General features: G+C 41.9%; 1 protein-coding gene across 2 annotated transcripts in view; it reads left to right on the top strand.

Annotated features, from left to right (window-relative positions):
• Positions 1-14,604, top strand: part of LOC120234998 (aromatase) — a 72,104-nt gene that overhangs the window by 28,748 nt on the left and 28,752 nt on the right. For both annotated transcript variants that reach the window (XM_039237082.1, XM_039237081.1), the window contains exons 2-3: positions 6,144-6,325; positions 11,772-11,922. In XM_039237082.1, the coding sequence (XP_039093013.1) occupies positions 6,181-6,325; positions 11,772-11,922 (296 nt within the window). In that variant the 5' untranslated portion in view covers positions 6,144-6,180. The remainder of the gene's footprint in view (positions 1-6,143; positions 6,326-11,771; positions 11,923-14,604) is intronic.

The following is a 14,604-nucleotide window of genomic DNA, read 5'->3' on the forward strand; positions in this document are numbered from 1 at the left end:
GGGGGGGGGGGGGGGGGGGGGTGTCCAGGAAAACCACACAATGTTTATCCCTCTGGGTTTCCCTTGTTGATTCCTATTACCTCTCCAGCTCCAGAACAAAAATTTGCCAGGGACTCACTTGAAAGCTTGCTGGGGAGAATGACTAGAACCTGCATGTCATGACCCTTGTAGGATGGTACGGAAATCAGATCGCAGAATGTGAACATGGGTAAATGTTTCCCACTTTTAAGGGACCATTGACACATGACTGTACTTCCCTGGATCTCATGTAGTTGGCTCATTTTTCAAGGGAGAGAACTGCACTAGTGGAAGATCTCAGAGATTTCCCCCCCCCAGCTCTGATCCCCTGTGTTCCCTTGATGTAGAAATTCATGGGCAGCTCTGCCTGTCATCCCAGAGACCTGTCGTCCTCACACCAGGCCCTGGCTTAATAGCATCTTCTTCAGAACTTGTCTTAGGCCTCTCATGTTTGAATGTATCACCTTGCCCAGACAGGATCCTTAATAAATGTTTATTTAATGAAACTCTCCATGATTCTGAGTGATAGAGTGGCTTGGCAGTCAAAAGCAAGAGGGTCCCAGGCTCCTGTCAAAGAGAGGAGGGGTATTTATATAAATCATGTAGGTGAAGGCTCAGAGATGCATGGAGGGCTCAGAGATGCAAGGAAAGAAAACTTTTCCCTGGGAGGCCTGTGGGGCAGAACTGGCCAATCTAGGGAGATATGGGGGAGGCATGAGGGAGAACGCTCAGGTAAGGAGGTCTGTGGGTCAACAAGGAATCAGAATGTTGGCACATAAAACCCAAGACATAAGTCTGAATGAGGATGAATTTGGAAGCCTTACAATCAACTAGAATCAAAGAAGGGTTTAGCAAGGAAGTGAGGTAATGAACACTGACTTGAAAAACAGCCTAGTTGCAGTGTGCAGGACAAACTGAAAGGGAAGGTATGAGATGGGTCTCAGGGAAGCTGCAATGGGAAGTAAAATCTGAACAAAGGTGGAAACTGCAAACTCAGGCCACAGGTTTGTAGTGAAGCATCTACAAAGTTCAGGACACACTTGGGATATAGCTGTGAAGGAGAAGACACTGTGCCTTGGCCTTGGAAAACTCACCTTCTAGAAGGAGAGGTCACAGAAGAAGGGAGAGGACTTTTAAGAACAAGTACCCATTTTATTTGGTAAGGGAGGGTTGAGGAAACTTATAAAAATACATCCAACTCATAAGAATAAATGGAAATTATTTTATTTATTATCCTTGACCTCTCTTTATATAATACAGTGAGTTGTACACAACTGATCTTATAAATTCACTCAGTGTCAGCTTATGGCCTGGCACCAAAGTATGAGTAGGCAAAGGTAGTCCCAGGAAGCAGCCCCTCAAGGGGACCTAAAATCAGAAGGCACAGCAGAGAGAACCAAGGTAGCTGGGTTGCATTTCTCTATGAGTGGGGACATAAGGGCGGAACAAACCGGATGTATTGAAGATAGTGAAAGGAAGGGCAGTGTTGGCACCTGGCCTCAGGCCCTAGGAGGGGGGCTAGGTCCTCTGGATAGGTCACTCCCATGCTGCAAGGTAGGATTTGGTAGGGTCTGTCCAGGCCGGGGGGCACTCCGGTAAAGCTAGGGCCTGCTTCCCCACCATGCAGAGGGTCAAGGCTATACCAGGACATCTGGGAGCTCTTCCTGGCACTGGAGGGCCCAGAGCATGTCCTGAACCCAAGGCACCAGGACACCCAGGCTCTCCTGTGTCCGCAGCAGCCTCTGTCCTGGCTCAGACTGGGACTTTGAATGTAGGACTGGCATTTCCTTATCCTGAGGTTGTGGGGCAGTAAGTGAAGGTGTTAGGATACCCAGGCTCCACACAGCACAGGAACACAGACCTGGTTCATCAGAATGCCAAAGCCCCTACTTGGTGCCAGGCCCAGTGTGGGATGCCCCAGTGAGTGAAGAGTGGAGACCACTCAGCAAACAAATGCTTGGAGATCCAGGCATTTGAGATGGCATTTGAAGGAACATGGCACTTGAGGGAGGTGTGTGTGTATCTCTGTGGGTGAGGGAAGGGTATTCCTGGCACAGAGGACATAAAGGAACCCCTATGAAGTTCTAGGATCTTCCTACATTCCTCCTCTACCACCACTCAAAGGCCTCTGTTCAACGAACCTACCTGTGTGGCCCGTTAGAATGTTCTACAGAGCAGGAAAACTAACAAGGAGGAAAGAGGAGCAAAGAATTTGAAAAGACCTTTCCAGCTATGGTATTTGGAGGTCTGAAAAGCTTACTCTACTTTAAAGTAAGTCAATCTGAGTATCTTAGAAATGAACATAGATAGTTTAGGATTGAAAAATCCCTGATTGTAGAGACCAAATAAGTCCCATAATAGGTATCGATATGGCATGATTAAGAGTATGGGCTCTGCATTGGTGTTGTATGTAAGTGATGAATTACTAGATTCTACACCTGAAACCAATCTTACATTGCATGTTAACTAGCTGGAATTTAAATAAAACTTGAAAAAAATAGAGCATGGACTCTGGAAAGACACTACACGGACTCTAATCCCTGCTCTGTAGCAAGCAAACTGGGTGTCCTACTTATCACACCTCAGTTTCCTCATCTGCGAAATGGGATTGTCTTACTTAGCTTAGGATCGTTGTGAAGATAAATGGCTTACTACTGGTAAAGCACTGGGAACAATGTCTGACACATAGTAAATGCTTTGTAAGCACTAAAAAAATTCTCATATTCTTTGAGGCATCTTTAGGACATACTTCTGAGAAAGATAAACAACCAGACTTCTTAGCCCTATTAAACATTCAGACATACAGGCAGTCTTTGCTTTGCACAGTAGTGCAAGACCATAAAAAATACCATGCAAAGTGAAACTGTAAAGCAAACCTAAAAATCAAGAGAAAAAAATACAAGTATCCCATGGCTTTTAATTTTTTGTTGAAACATTAAAAACTCTTTCTATAGGTTTTTTTTAACATTATGGTTTTTAAAAAAATTTTTTTTAATGTTTTTATTTATTTCCAGGAGAGAGAGAGACAGACAGCGTGAGCAGGGGAGGGTCAGAGAGAGAGGGAGTCACAGACTGAAACAGGCTCCAGGCTCTGAGCTGGCTGTCAGCACAGAGCCCGACGCAGGGCTCGAACCCACGAACCGTGAGATCATGACCCAAGCGAAAGTCAGACGCTTAACCGACTAAGCCACTCAGGCGCCCCTCTATAGGTTTTAAGTATATATGGAAATGAAAAAATAGTAAGACCAAAATTGTAATATACCATAATTTAAACACTAGAAACAATGCAACTCTTTAAAGTGTTTTCTTTGTTTGCAAAAGCAAAGCAAAACAAAATGAAACTTGAGAGTATTTGAACATTTCTTGGTGCCTTCTCTTTGGATAACTTATGATGCGGAGGGAGCATTCTTTCTATTCCTTCGTGAATTGTCATACTCCTTTATACATTTGCATCAACTTCCAACATTTTATCCTTTGTGATTTCAATATTATGAAATATCTCTCAGAGGGTTTTTTTTCCCTAAAACTTTTTTCTGAGAGTTTCTTTATTTTTTTTTAAATTTTTTTAATGTTTTTTATTTATTTCTAGGAGAGAGAGAGAGAAAGCGTGAGCAGGGGAGGGTCAGAGAGAGAGGGAGTCACAGACTGAAACAGGCTCCAGACTCTGAGCTGGCAGTCAGCACAGAGCCCGACGCGGGGCTCGAACCCACGAACCGCGAGATCATGACCTGAGCGAAAGTCGGACGCTCAACCGACTAAGCCACCCAGGCGCCCCTCTGAGAGTTTCTTTAATGTGAAGTTTCAACCAGGATCACTTCCTCTAGGATGTCTTCCTCCTTTTTGTGACAACCATTTTTGTCACTTATGCTTTTAACATTGGTTTCAGGTTTCATCAATATAGACAGAAACTTTGAAGGTCCTGGCTATCATAAAGTCACAGGGAGCTTACTTAGAATGATATAAAATTCCACTTTGGAAATTAAATACCTAAAATTCAACCTCTTCAAAGCACCTACTCATTAACAAAGGAAACAGATGATGATACATTGCTGACTTTTCAGAGTCTGCTTATATATATTTTAAAACAAACCATGAGAGACTCTTGAATGCTGAGAACAAACTGAGGGCTGATGGGGGTGGGGGAGAGGGGAAGGGGGGTGATGGGCATGGTGGAGGGCACTTGTTTGGATGAGCACTGGCTGTTATATGGAAACCAACTTGACAATAAACTATTTAAGAAAAAAATAATAAACTGCCCAACATCCGTGCAGGCATTTTCAGTGCCTTGCACTTAACTGTTGATAATTATTTAAATAGTGGAATATAATGAATCAATAGTATGAATCAAGCAACTGAATGAATTCAACTATATTATGAAATTTCTGTAATTGCCAGAAGTGAGTTTTTAACTGCATATTTAAGATCTCATATAGATCAAGGGACAAATGTAATTACACACTCTTCTAAGAATCTGATGAGGGGCGCCTGGGTGGTTTAGTTGGTTAAGTGTTTGACTTTGGCTCAGGTCATGATCTCGTGGTTCTTGAGTTCGACCCCCGCATCAGTCTCTGTGCTGACAGCTTGGAGCCTGGAGCCTGCTTTAGACTTTGTGTGTCCCTCTATCTCTTCCTCCCCCCACCCCCACCCCTGCTCAGGCTGTGTCTATCTCAAAAATAAACAGGGGCGCCTGGGTGGCTCAGTCGGTTAAGCATCCTACTTCAGCTCAGGTCATGATCTCACGGTTGGTGGGTTCGAGCCCCGCGTCAGGCTCTGTGCTGTCAGCTCAGAGCCTGGAGATTGTTTCAGATTCGGTGTCTCCCTCTCTTTCTGAACCTCCCCTGCTCACGATGTCTCTCTCTCTCTCTCTCAAATAAATAAAACATTAAAAAAATTAAATATTTAAAAAATAAAAAAAGAATCTGATGAAGGTTATTTACCCCTAAAAGTTAGGTGAGCAGATACAACACATTATGTAGAATGTCAGGACATTCACAGAGCACCTGGAATCCAATTAGAAGCCCTGGTTAAGAATCTAGAACAATTATTACTAGATAAGATCCTGCCAAAATCTGTTTGAGAGCCATTGTAAGTCCTGCAAACTAAGGTCACTTTCCAAGGGAGGGTAAAACTTGGAGCAGTCATCTTGCACCAGAAGTGCATTGAATGGTCGCTCTTGCTGGCTATGCAAGTTTATTCAACTAGGTCTCTTCAACAAACCTCCATCCCTGAAACTCTCTTCTGAGAGTACTAATATTAGAAAACCTTACTGAAAAGACAGATTCAACATTACATTGTTGAGAAACATGACAGAACCAGCAAATCAAACTGAAAACTGTCTTGCATAGAGGTTAGCTGCTTTGGGCAATACATGAGTGGCACCTGAGCCTACTGTGGGTGGGATTCTACTCTTTCTGTCCTTTCTTTCCTTCCTCATTCCTTCTCTTTATTCTTCTTTTCCCATTCTTCTTTCCTACTAATGCTGACATTGCCCCCCATGGGCACTGCTTAATCCAGGCCATGGTGCAAGAGATTTTAAGCCTTATTAAAGTCAACAGAAAAAGACTGTCCTGAGTGAGTCATGCTGAATTCACCGAACAACCTAAGAAGAAGCTCTGAGGATGCCTCAACAATCTCCAAGAAACTCATTCTTGCTGGAGAAGCTTACTCTTTGGGGGAAGTAATTTTGATCAAGGAAGGGATCTGGGATTACTTTATAAAAAATTGATTTGGCTTCAAAAGAAAAAGATTGCCTAAACAATATCTGCTGATGAAGTCACAGAATGACTCCACCTCTGGAATGAGCTTCATTTTCTTGTATTTTGGTAAGAAATTTGACTCTCAATTGGGAATTCAGCCACTCTACCCCTCAAGGGCAAGATGATAAGGCTCTATCAGACCAAGTGTCTAAAAGAACCTGAGACTCTACCAAGGTCAGAAATGCTGCACTTCAAGCCAAAAGATCTCTCTTTGGCATGCTTGTTTTGACTTGTAACCACAACTTTGTCTTGTCTAGGTGTCCAATCACATTATAAAACAAAATGCTGATATCTACAGTACAGCATCCTCTCAACCAACAGGAGTCCTAGATATTCTAAATATTTTTTTTGCCCCTCTGATTTCCATAGGGCTTTAAATTGTTTTTCCTGAGCTCAAAAAACAAAGATGGTTTTGGAAATGCTGAACCCAATGCATTATAACATCACCAGCATGATGCCTGAAGTCATGCCTGTGGCCACCATGCCAATCCTGCTGCTCACTGGCTTTCTTCTTTTGGTTTGGAATTATGAGGACACATCTTCAATACCAGGTAAGTCACTCATTTAGTTCTGTAACTAAGGAGATTATGTACTTGGTCTTTTGGTCCATGAGAGTAAAGAAAATTTTGCAAAAGGACAAAGAGCAAACCTGGGGAGATGGCTGAAGCCCATGGCAATGTTAGCAAATAAAAACCCAGGTGTTGGGGCACCTGGGTGGCTCAGTCGGTTAAGCGTCCGACTTTGGCTCAGGTCATTATCTTACTGCTCATGGGTTTGAGCCTCGCATCAGGCTCTGTGCTTACAGCTCAGAGCCTGGATCCTGCTTCAGATTCTGTGTCTCTGTTTCTCTCTGTCCCTCCCATGCTCATGCTCTGTCTCTCCTGTTTCTCAATGATAAATTAATGTTTAAAAAAATTTTAAAAACCCAGCTGAAAAATTTTATTCCAATTATCTGCACATTTCAAATGAAAGAGTTTCAAAAATATCTCAGATGATGCCTTCCAATCTGTACTTTGCTTTGGTAAAGTAGCCTTGGTGTAAGTATCCTCTAAGTCTGAGATGTAGTGAAGCAAAGTAAGCCAGGCATTTTTTGTTTATTATTCAAATTCATTCTAATTTTTTCTGAAGGTAAAAAATGTCTCTGGAATCCCTCCTCTTTTTTTTTAAGATTTTATTTTTGAAGAATCTCTTCACCCAATGTGGGGCTCCATCTCACAATCCTGAGATCAAGAGTTGCATGCTTCACTGACTGAGCCAGCCAGGTGCCCCTGGAATGCCTATTATACTCCTCTCTTTCTCCCTCCCATTTTGCCTCATCCATGTGTTCTGTCCTCTCCCTTTCTTGAACTTATTACCTCTCCTTATCCCACTCTTCATTTCCTCTTATTCTTGGGAATGGGTGTGATAGTGGTGCCACCATAAGGGCTGGCTGGAAACTGGGCAGTGGAAGAAAGATGGGGAACACCACAGTTACCTTGGAACATCATTCCCTGGTAGAATCTTCAACAATGTCTTTGGATTAATAAAAAAAGTAGAGTATAATATAATTATCCAGATAATTCCAGTAGAAACTCCCACCACTCTACACTATCAGATTAATTCAGAATTATCAGAAATATCCGACTATTTATTTAGTTTTCAGTAAAACTTCTTCAACGCAGGCATCTATCTCCAGTCCTACGAGATATCCAATAAAGCTTTACTGGAAGAGGACAGTCATTACACACTTCCAAGTGTGGTGGGCTTCAGTATAGCATATATATATATATTCCCAGGTGATTTTTCATGAGCAGTTGGGATTGAGAGCCATGGATATGACCCCAACCCTTTCATTTGACAGAAGGGGAAACTGAGCCCCAGAGAAGTGAACTGCCTTGCCCAAGAAAATCATCATGACAAGTGTAAGAAGCCAGAGTTCAAACTCCTCATTTTATAGAGGGGTTAAAACCCAGAGAAAGGAAACGATTTGTCAGCATCTCAGCTTGAAAGAAAGTGGGAAGTGGGAGGGAGAGGGGGGCAAGGAAGCAACCAGGAATCTCTAAACCCCAGGTTGATGATCATTTTACTAGGCAGGGACCTTCTAATCCCATGCTTTCCCTTTGAAAATGTGAGCTCTGGTGGCATAGACTAAGGTCCCTGGTTCATGGCTGGAGAAGGAAAAGGGAGACAATTGGCTTTGTTGGGGTGGTTCTTTCCAACCAGTTCTTGTGGACTCCTTATCCCAGTTTCCTTGAATCACTGGTTCTCTGGATTCTTAGTTTTACAGGTTTGGGAGAAGCTCAGGGTCAGGGAAAATCAAAGGGAGTGAAGAAGGTGTAATGATTTAAAAGCTCTCAAGTCGGGAACACCTATGTGCCTCAGTCCATTGTGTATGACCCTTGATTTCAGCTCAGGTCATGATCCCAGGGTTGTGAGATTGAGCCCCATATCAGGCTCTTCACTGAGTGTGGAGCCTGCTTGATTCTCTTTCTGTCCTTCTGCCCCTCCCCCTGTGCCCCTCTTCCCCATTTGCCCCCCCCCAAAACACACAAACCCTTCAGTCAGTTACAATTTACAAAACAGTGTCATATTCATTTTCTCTTGTGCTCCTCACAGCAGTCTGGTGAGGTAACTGTGTTTATGCCTATTTTGCAGATGAAGAAACTGAGATTAAAGAGGGTAGATGGCTCACAGCTAGTAAGTGAAGAAAATGGGATTTAGAGCTAAGTTTCTTGACCCATGTTCCCTGAGAGGCCCTGCTGTATTCAGTGCCAAGGACTGTGCACCCACAGGCAGATAACTTAGTGCTGGGAGAGCTATGGGAGTCTGGGGGAGGACAGGTCATTCCTACCTAGGGGTTTTGTAAGTGTCAGTTCTGGGAAATTGCCCCAAGTTCACCCATCTCTGTCCAGGACTCAAAGTTACCTGGTCCCTGGCAGCTCTCTTCTCCCCAAGGACACATAGGCATCCCCAACCTTGCACATGGGTCCTCTCTTTCTTAGAGCTTCTCTCTGCCTTGGGCACCACATCCTCAGAAGGGGGCACTGCAAAAATGATATAGCAACACATTCCCCTATCTCCCCCTAAAAAACAACTTTACAGAAAGGTAAAATAGATATGTCATCATAGTCCAGAACAAGAAACAGGATGTTAGCAGCATCCCAGAAACTTCTCTTATGCCTTTTCAATAATACCCCCTCTCTTGTCCCCAGAGGAAAACATTCTTCTATTTTGTGACAATCACTTTCTTGCTTTTACATGTTTTGCCGCCTAATTTCATATGCCTAAGTAATATAGATTAACTTTGCCTGGTTTTAAATGTTTTAGCAATCCAGTTTGCTGTTACTTCTCTATTGCTTCTTTTGCTCAATATTATGTTTGTAAGATTCATCCACGCTGTGATATGCAGCTACAGTTCATATGGTATGCAGTCACACAAACATCTCATGGTTTAATTACTGATGCTGCTGTTGGTGAACATTTAGGTGTCTCCAGTTTGGGGCTATTGTGAACAGTGCTGCTATGAACATACACGTGCACAGGTTTCTCTAGGGTGTATACCCAGCATGGAATGCAACAGCTTTGTGATCAAGACAGTGGGTGAGAAGTCCCAGCTGTTGGCTTGCTGGATGCTGTTTCTGCACAAAAATGCAGTGTAGTATTTATTGCTCCTCTTTGGGTGTGAAAGTGGCTCCCACAATTGCTGTATGCCTAGATATGCATTCCCTAATCAAAGAAGCAGAGAGCAGCTTATTATAGATGCAACCAGAATATTTCCCTAATATCCTACCAAAGTTTCTCCCCTGCTAAAGCATTCTTTTCTCAACTGGAGAGAAAATTTTTTATACACATATAAATTCTTTATATACATATAAATGAAAAGATCACATTGTGTTGCAATTATTTGATATAGTACTTTCCCCCCACATATTCTCCTCTCCCTCCCAGGGCTCTGATGGGGATCTAGTTACACTCCTGTTCCTGACTTGTCGCTAGGCTAGTGTCTATACCTAGTAGGGTCTCAGTAAGGGTTTGTTGTATGAACTAAGCTGGCATGTGATTAGTAGCAGGGACCCCACACTCTAATTCTCTTCTGGTTAGCACACCCAAGTTTTCAACCTAAGCAAAGTTCATCACCATCTCCCTTTTTTAGTGATAGAGACCTGCACTGTCATATTTTAAACTTGAATGGTGACTCCCCAATAGTGAGACCTTCTACATGGCACCAAACTTTTTGATAAAAAGTGAAGAGTTCAGCCTTTTATTTGTATGCCTTTGTCTTTCATGGGCCTAGCATATTAAGTAAGTAAATGTTTGTCAAATGAGGCTATTCTCAAATAGCCAGATGTTTGACCTCCTGCGGACTAAATGTACGTGACACACTGATATGTTTACATTTTTATCAAAATGCAAATACAATCTAAAATACTCTAAATGAGGATCACATTTAAAACTTCATCCTTCATATTATACACACATATCAAAATAACTTTAAAAATTCACCCAGGAAACATTTATTAAGCATCTACAATGTAAATAGCCAGCAAAATAGTTTGTTATTATGCACAATTTAATTGATTAGAGATCGGGATACCTGATGACATTCTATGGAAATACATATTCACATTTGCTCATTTTAATCTTTTGAAGAACTTAATGAAATTATTTTAATACAAAGCCAGTCATTACTTATAGTTCAGTGTTACTGGAACAATTATAAGACAAAGAAGAACCCTTTGAAAATATTTTGGTTCTACAGATAATGCCCAAGACCTTCACCTTAATGAAAATAAAAAGCTGACAGTCTTATTCCCATTAACCCAGGTATTGCAAAGTTATGGACTAAATCTTACTTGCCAAATTTGGGACTAAACATGCAATTTAGATGATTCAAGCAAAAGCTTAGATTATCTAGATTATTTACACAACTCTTGCCCCAGGAGTGAGAACACTGTCTCATACAGTTGTGCATGTCAGCTTCATATTTTATTGACAGAATGAAATTAAAGGAGAAAGATTTAGAAAAGCTACTACTTCATAAAAACCATTCCAAAAAGTTCTGATCTAATTTTTTACCATCACCAGTAAAATCAAGCTACCGAGTTTGTTCTCTGGTCTAGGCAGCAGCAAATTCCCCAGTTTTTACTGGATTTATGTACTTTACAGTTCTGCCATTGCCTATATAAGCAAGGACATGAGCAGTCACTGCTCTTGAGTAAAACCACATCACTGGACTCAATTTCTAATCTAGACATTAATCAGACTCGTAAAAAGAGATTTGGCTTAGGATTCTTAAACAGTCCTTTTTGAAGGGGTGAAAAAAAAGAAATGGATATTCTTTGTTCGGACATTATCTTTCCAGACCACATCTGTCAGTTAAAAAGATTACACCAGGGCCGCCTGAGTGGCTCGGTTGGTTAAGTGTCTAACTTTGGCTCAGGTCATGACCTCACAGTTCATGAGTTTGAGCCCCACATTGTCAGCGCAGACCCTGCTTCAGATTCTCTGTCTCACTTTTTCTCTGCCTCTTCTATGCTCACTCTCTCTCAAAAATAAATAAGCATTACAAAAAGTCATACCAAAACTACAAACTCATTTAAGCCACCAATTCTGTCACCAATTCTGGGGCATCCAAACCAAAAGTTTTCAGACAAAACTCGGTGGCCAAATAGATTTGTCACCTTGTCACATGTCCTGGCTTCCATGCTTGTAAATAGATGGACTGACTGACTTGCATTTGAAACTCACTGACGCTGTTTAACATGGCAAGAAGATAGTAGACACATACCGTAGTTGATTCAGACTGAATTAAGACCAAATGGAACTAGCATGGTATGGACAATGAACTACTGTTTGTGCATGTTAAGCTTATTTGGGTTTTTTTTTAGTGATTAAGAGATACACATCAGAAGATGTAAAAGAACATTTAAATATAAAGGAAGAAGAACAGCAGTAACATAAAACAGTTGCTCTTTCTGGTGTTGCTAAAATTCTGATTGTGATTTTGTCACTTCCTAGGTCCTGGCTATTGCATGGGAATTGGGCCCCTCATTTCCCACTGCAGGTTCCTGTGGATGGGGATTGGCAGTGCCTGTAACTACTACAACAAGATGTATGGAGAATTCATGAGAGTCTGGATATGTGGAGAGGAAACACTCATTATTAGCAAGTGAGTCTGTTAATAATTGGAGACATAGTCTTAAAACGAAGGCTGCATTTTCCCCCCTATTAAGTAACAAGCAAACTTATTTTGATATCTTGATGCTTTTGTTTCTAAGGCTATGTTTTTGCTACTTAAATGGAGGTAAGCAATTTTCAGGTGAAAATCTATCACTAAAGACAAGTGGGATAATTGGGCTTTGCCTAACACCAGAGGTATACACAGACAAAACAACTCTGGAAAGCTGGGAAAACTATTCAAAATTTCTCTGAGCAGTGAAGATAGAAATTCAGAATCCAAATGATTTGGGTTTGATAAAACATACTTTAGGGAGAGGCGTTGTCTTTTCTGCTTTCCTAAGATTTTGGTCTTCTCTCTAAATGTAAGCATTTGAAACAAAACAGAACACCTGGGAGAAAAATCTGTACCAATTTGCTAATGTGCTTCTAATAGGAGGCTACCGAGCACCTCTAGCAGGATGAGAGTAGGAAAAAAATGCCATTCATATGCTCCAATTCTATTTATGACTGTGTGTCAGTGTTTCATCTGAGTGATCTTAAATAAATCAGGCATATTACCTATTTTAAAAAATGGTTTGTTATATTCTCTAGATAAGTTTAGCATTGAATTCCTCCAGGGTTAACCAAATAGGCATCGACTATAGAAAACTAGTTTTGTGAAATAGTTTTCTTATTTACTGATCATAGAACATGGAGAATTTCAAAGAGGGCATATATCACTAGACTTTCATCTATCCTTACTAGATATTTAACAATGTTATATGCCAACACTATTTCATTAATGAGTTTTTAGATTCTCTGACAGGGCTTTATCCAAAACTAAAACCAACTAGGGTTCTACTGATGAAGTAGAATTATTTGTCCAGATACACAGACTATTACCCAGAGGTAAGTAAAACATTTTTGGAAACCACATTGATTTTTTTCTTTTTAAAAATTTTTTTAATGTCTTTATTTTATTTTGAGAGATGGAGACAGAGAGCAAGCAGGGGAGGGCAGAGAGAGGGAGACACAGAATCTGAAGCAGGCTCCAGGCTCTGAGCTGTCAGCACAGAGCCTGACGTGGCGCTCGAACCCACAGACTGGGGGATCATGACCTGAGCCGACGTCATATGCTTAACCGACTGAGCCACCCAGGCACCCCACACATTGATTTTTTTCAAGCCAAGATTATATACATCATTTCATACATATCATGGTAATCTTCGAGCCCAATTCTTTGACCCAAAAAACTGAAAGAAGGGAGTGGGGGACCAATAATTATCCTTAGATTTTACTTCTCTTGGAATACTGAGCTCTGGTCAGCCAAATTTATGTGAATTTGATACATTCTCATTTAATTTTTTTTAATGTTTATTTATTTTTGAGAGAGGGAGAGAGAGACAGAGAATGAGCAGAGAGAGAGAGAGAGAAAGGCACAGAATCTGAGGCAGTCTCCAGGCTTTGAGCCCAATGCAGGGCTCAAACCCATGAATCGTGAGATCATGACCCGAGCCAAAGTCGGAGGCTTAACCAACGGACCCACCCAGGTGCCCTAATACATTCTCATTTTAAAAACCGAATACTTTACTCACTTTGGCAACTGACTACAGTCTCAATATGTCCTGAGACTGATGACCTAAGGGCTTGGGGGCTTAGGACACTGGCCCATTTGGCCCTGGTCTTTCATCCCCCAGCATAGCCAGTTGCCTTCCGGCTCTACTTGGCAGAAAGGTGAAGGGACCAGCAAGATATTTACCCAAAAGGATATCTGTCTATAGCTCAGGATCTAGAGCAGTGGTTCTCACCCTGGCTGCACAGGGAGCTTATAAAAATCCCAAGGCCCAGGCCACACCCCAGCTTTCAGAATCTCTGGGGATAGGACCCAGGCATCAGTAGTGTGCAGAGCTCCCCAAGTGACTCCAATGTGCTGCAGAGCCTGAGACGGGAGAGCAGGTAAACTGTCTCCAGCACAAGGTCTTTCCTTGAGGTTAAGAGAGCCGCTAAGCAGGGCCAAAGTGTTTTCATCTTACCATCTTACTCTTCAGTCTAGCTCAGGTGCTAAGCTAGTGTCAGATAAGAACTGGAGTAAAGAATGTGACAAGGGACCAGAGGACCAGAACAGAAATGGCTCTTACATACCACATACTTGGTTCATCAGATACAGTCCTAGAAGCCCAAAGCCATTCCTGAAGTAGGATCCTCGTTACAGTGCAGGGTGGGATTTGACCACTCTACTGTCTTCATGAAGAAAGTGACTTTAGCGACCCTGACCAACTCAGGTGATGATTCATACTCTAAATGCACACACAACCCATCCCTCCCCTACCCCAGCTCTCCCAGTTCTCTCCTTGTCCTGTCCTCACCGGCTTTTCACTGGTTGGAGTCTTTGTGTTCTCCTTAATTGCCTTGAGCGCTCAATTTTGTTGTTAAGGACTGAGCTCCCTGCAGGAATAGGACATGTTTGTCCCCATCTCCTTCCCTCGCCTGCTCTTCAGGTCCCTTCCAGAACTACCCGTGCCTCTTGAAAATACCCCCACTGGACCTCAGAAAGCTTTTTATTTTTATTTGAATAGTTTGCCAGGTTTTTTTTCTTTTGAAAAGTTTGAGATCTATAGTCATTACAGCTGATGTCCCAACTTTTCCTACTTGCATAGTCCTGAAGTGGTGAGGGCTGCAGAACTTCACAGGG

This window comes from Hyaena hyaena, unplaced genomic scaffold (genome assembly GCF_003009895.1).
Source record: "Hyaena hyaena isolate Hyena2069 unplaced genomic scaffold, ASM300989v1 scaffold_120, whole genome shotgun sequence".
Classification (NCBI taxonomy): Eukaryota; Metazoa; Chordata; class Mammalia; order Carnivora; family Hyaenidae; genus Hyaena; species Hyaena hyaena.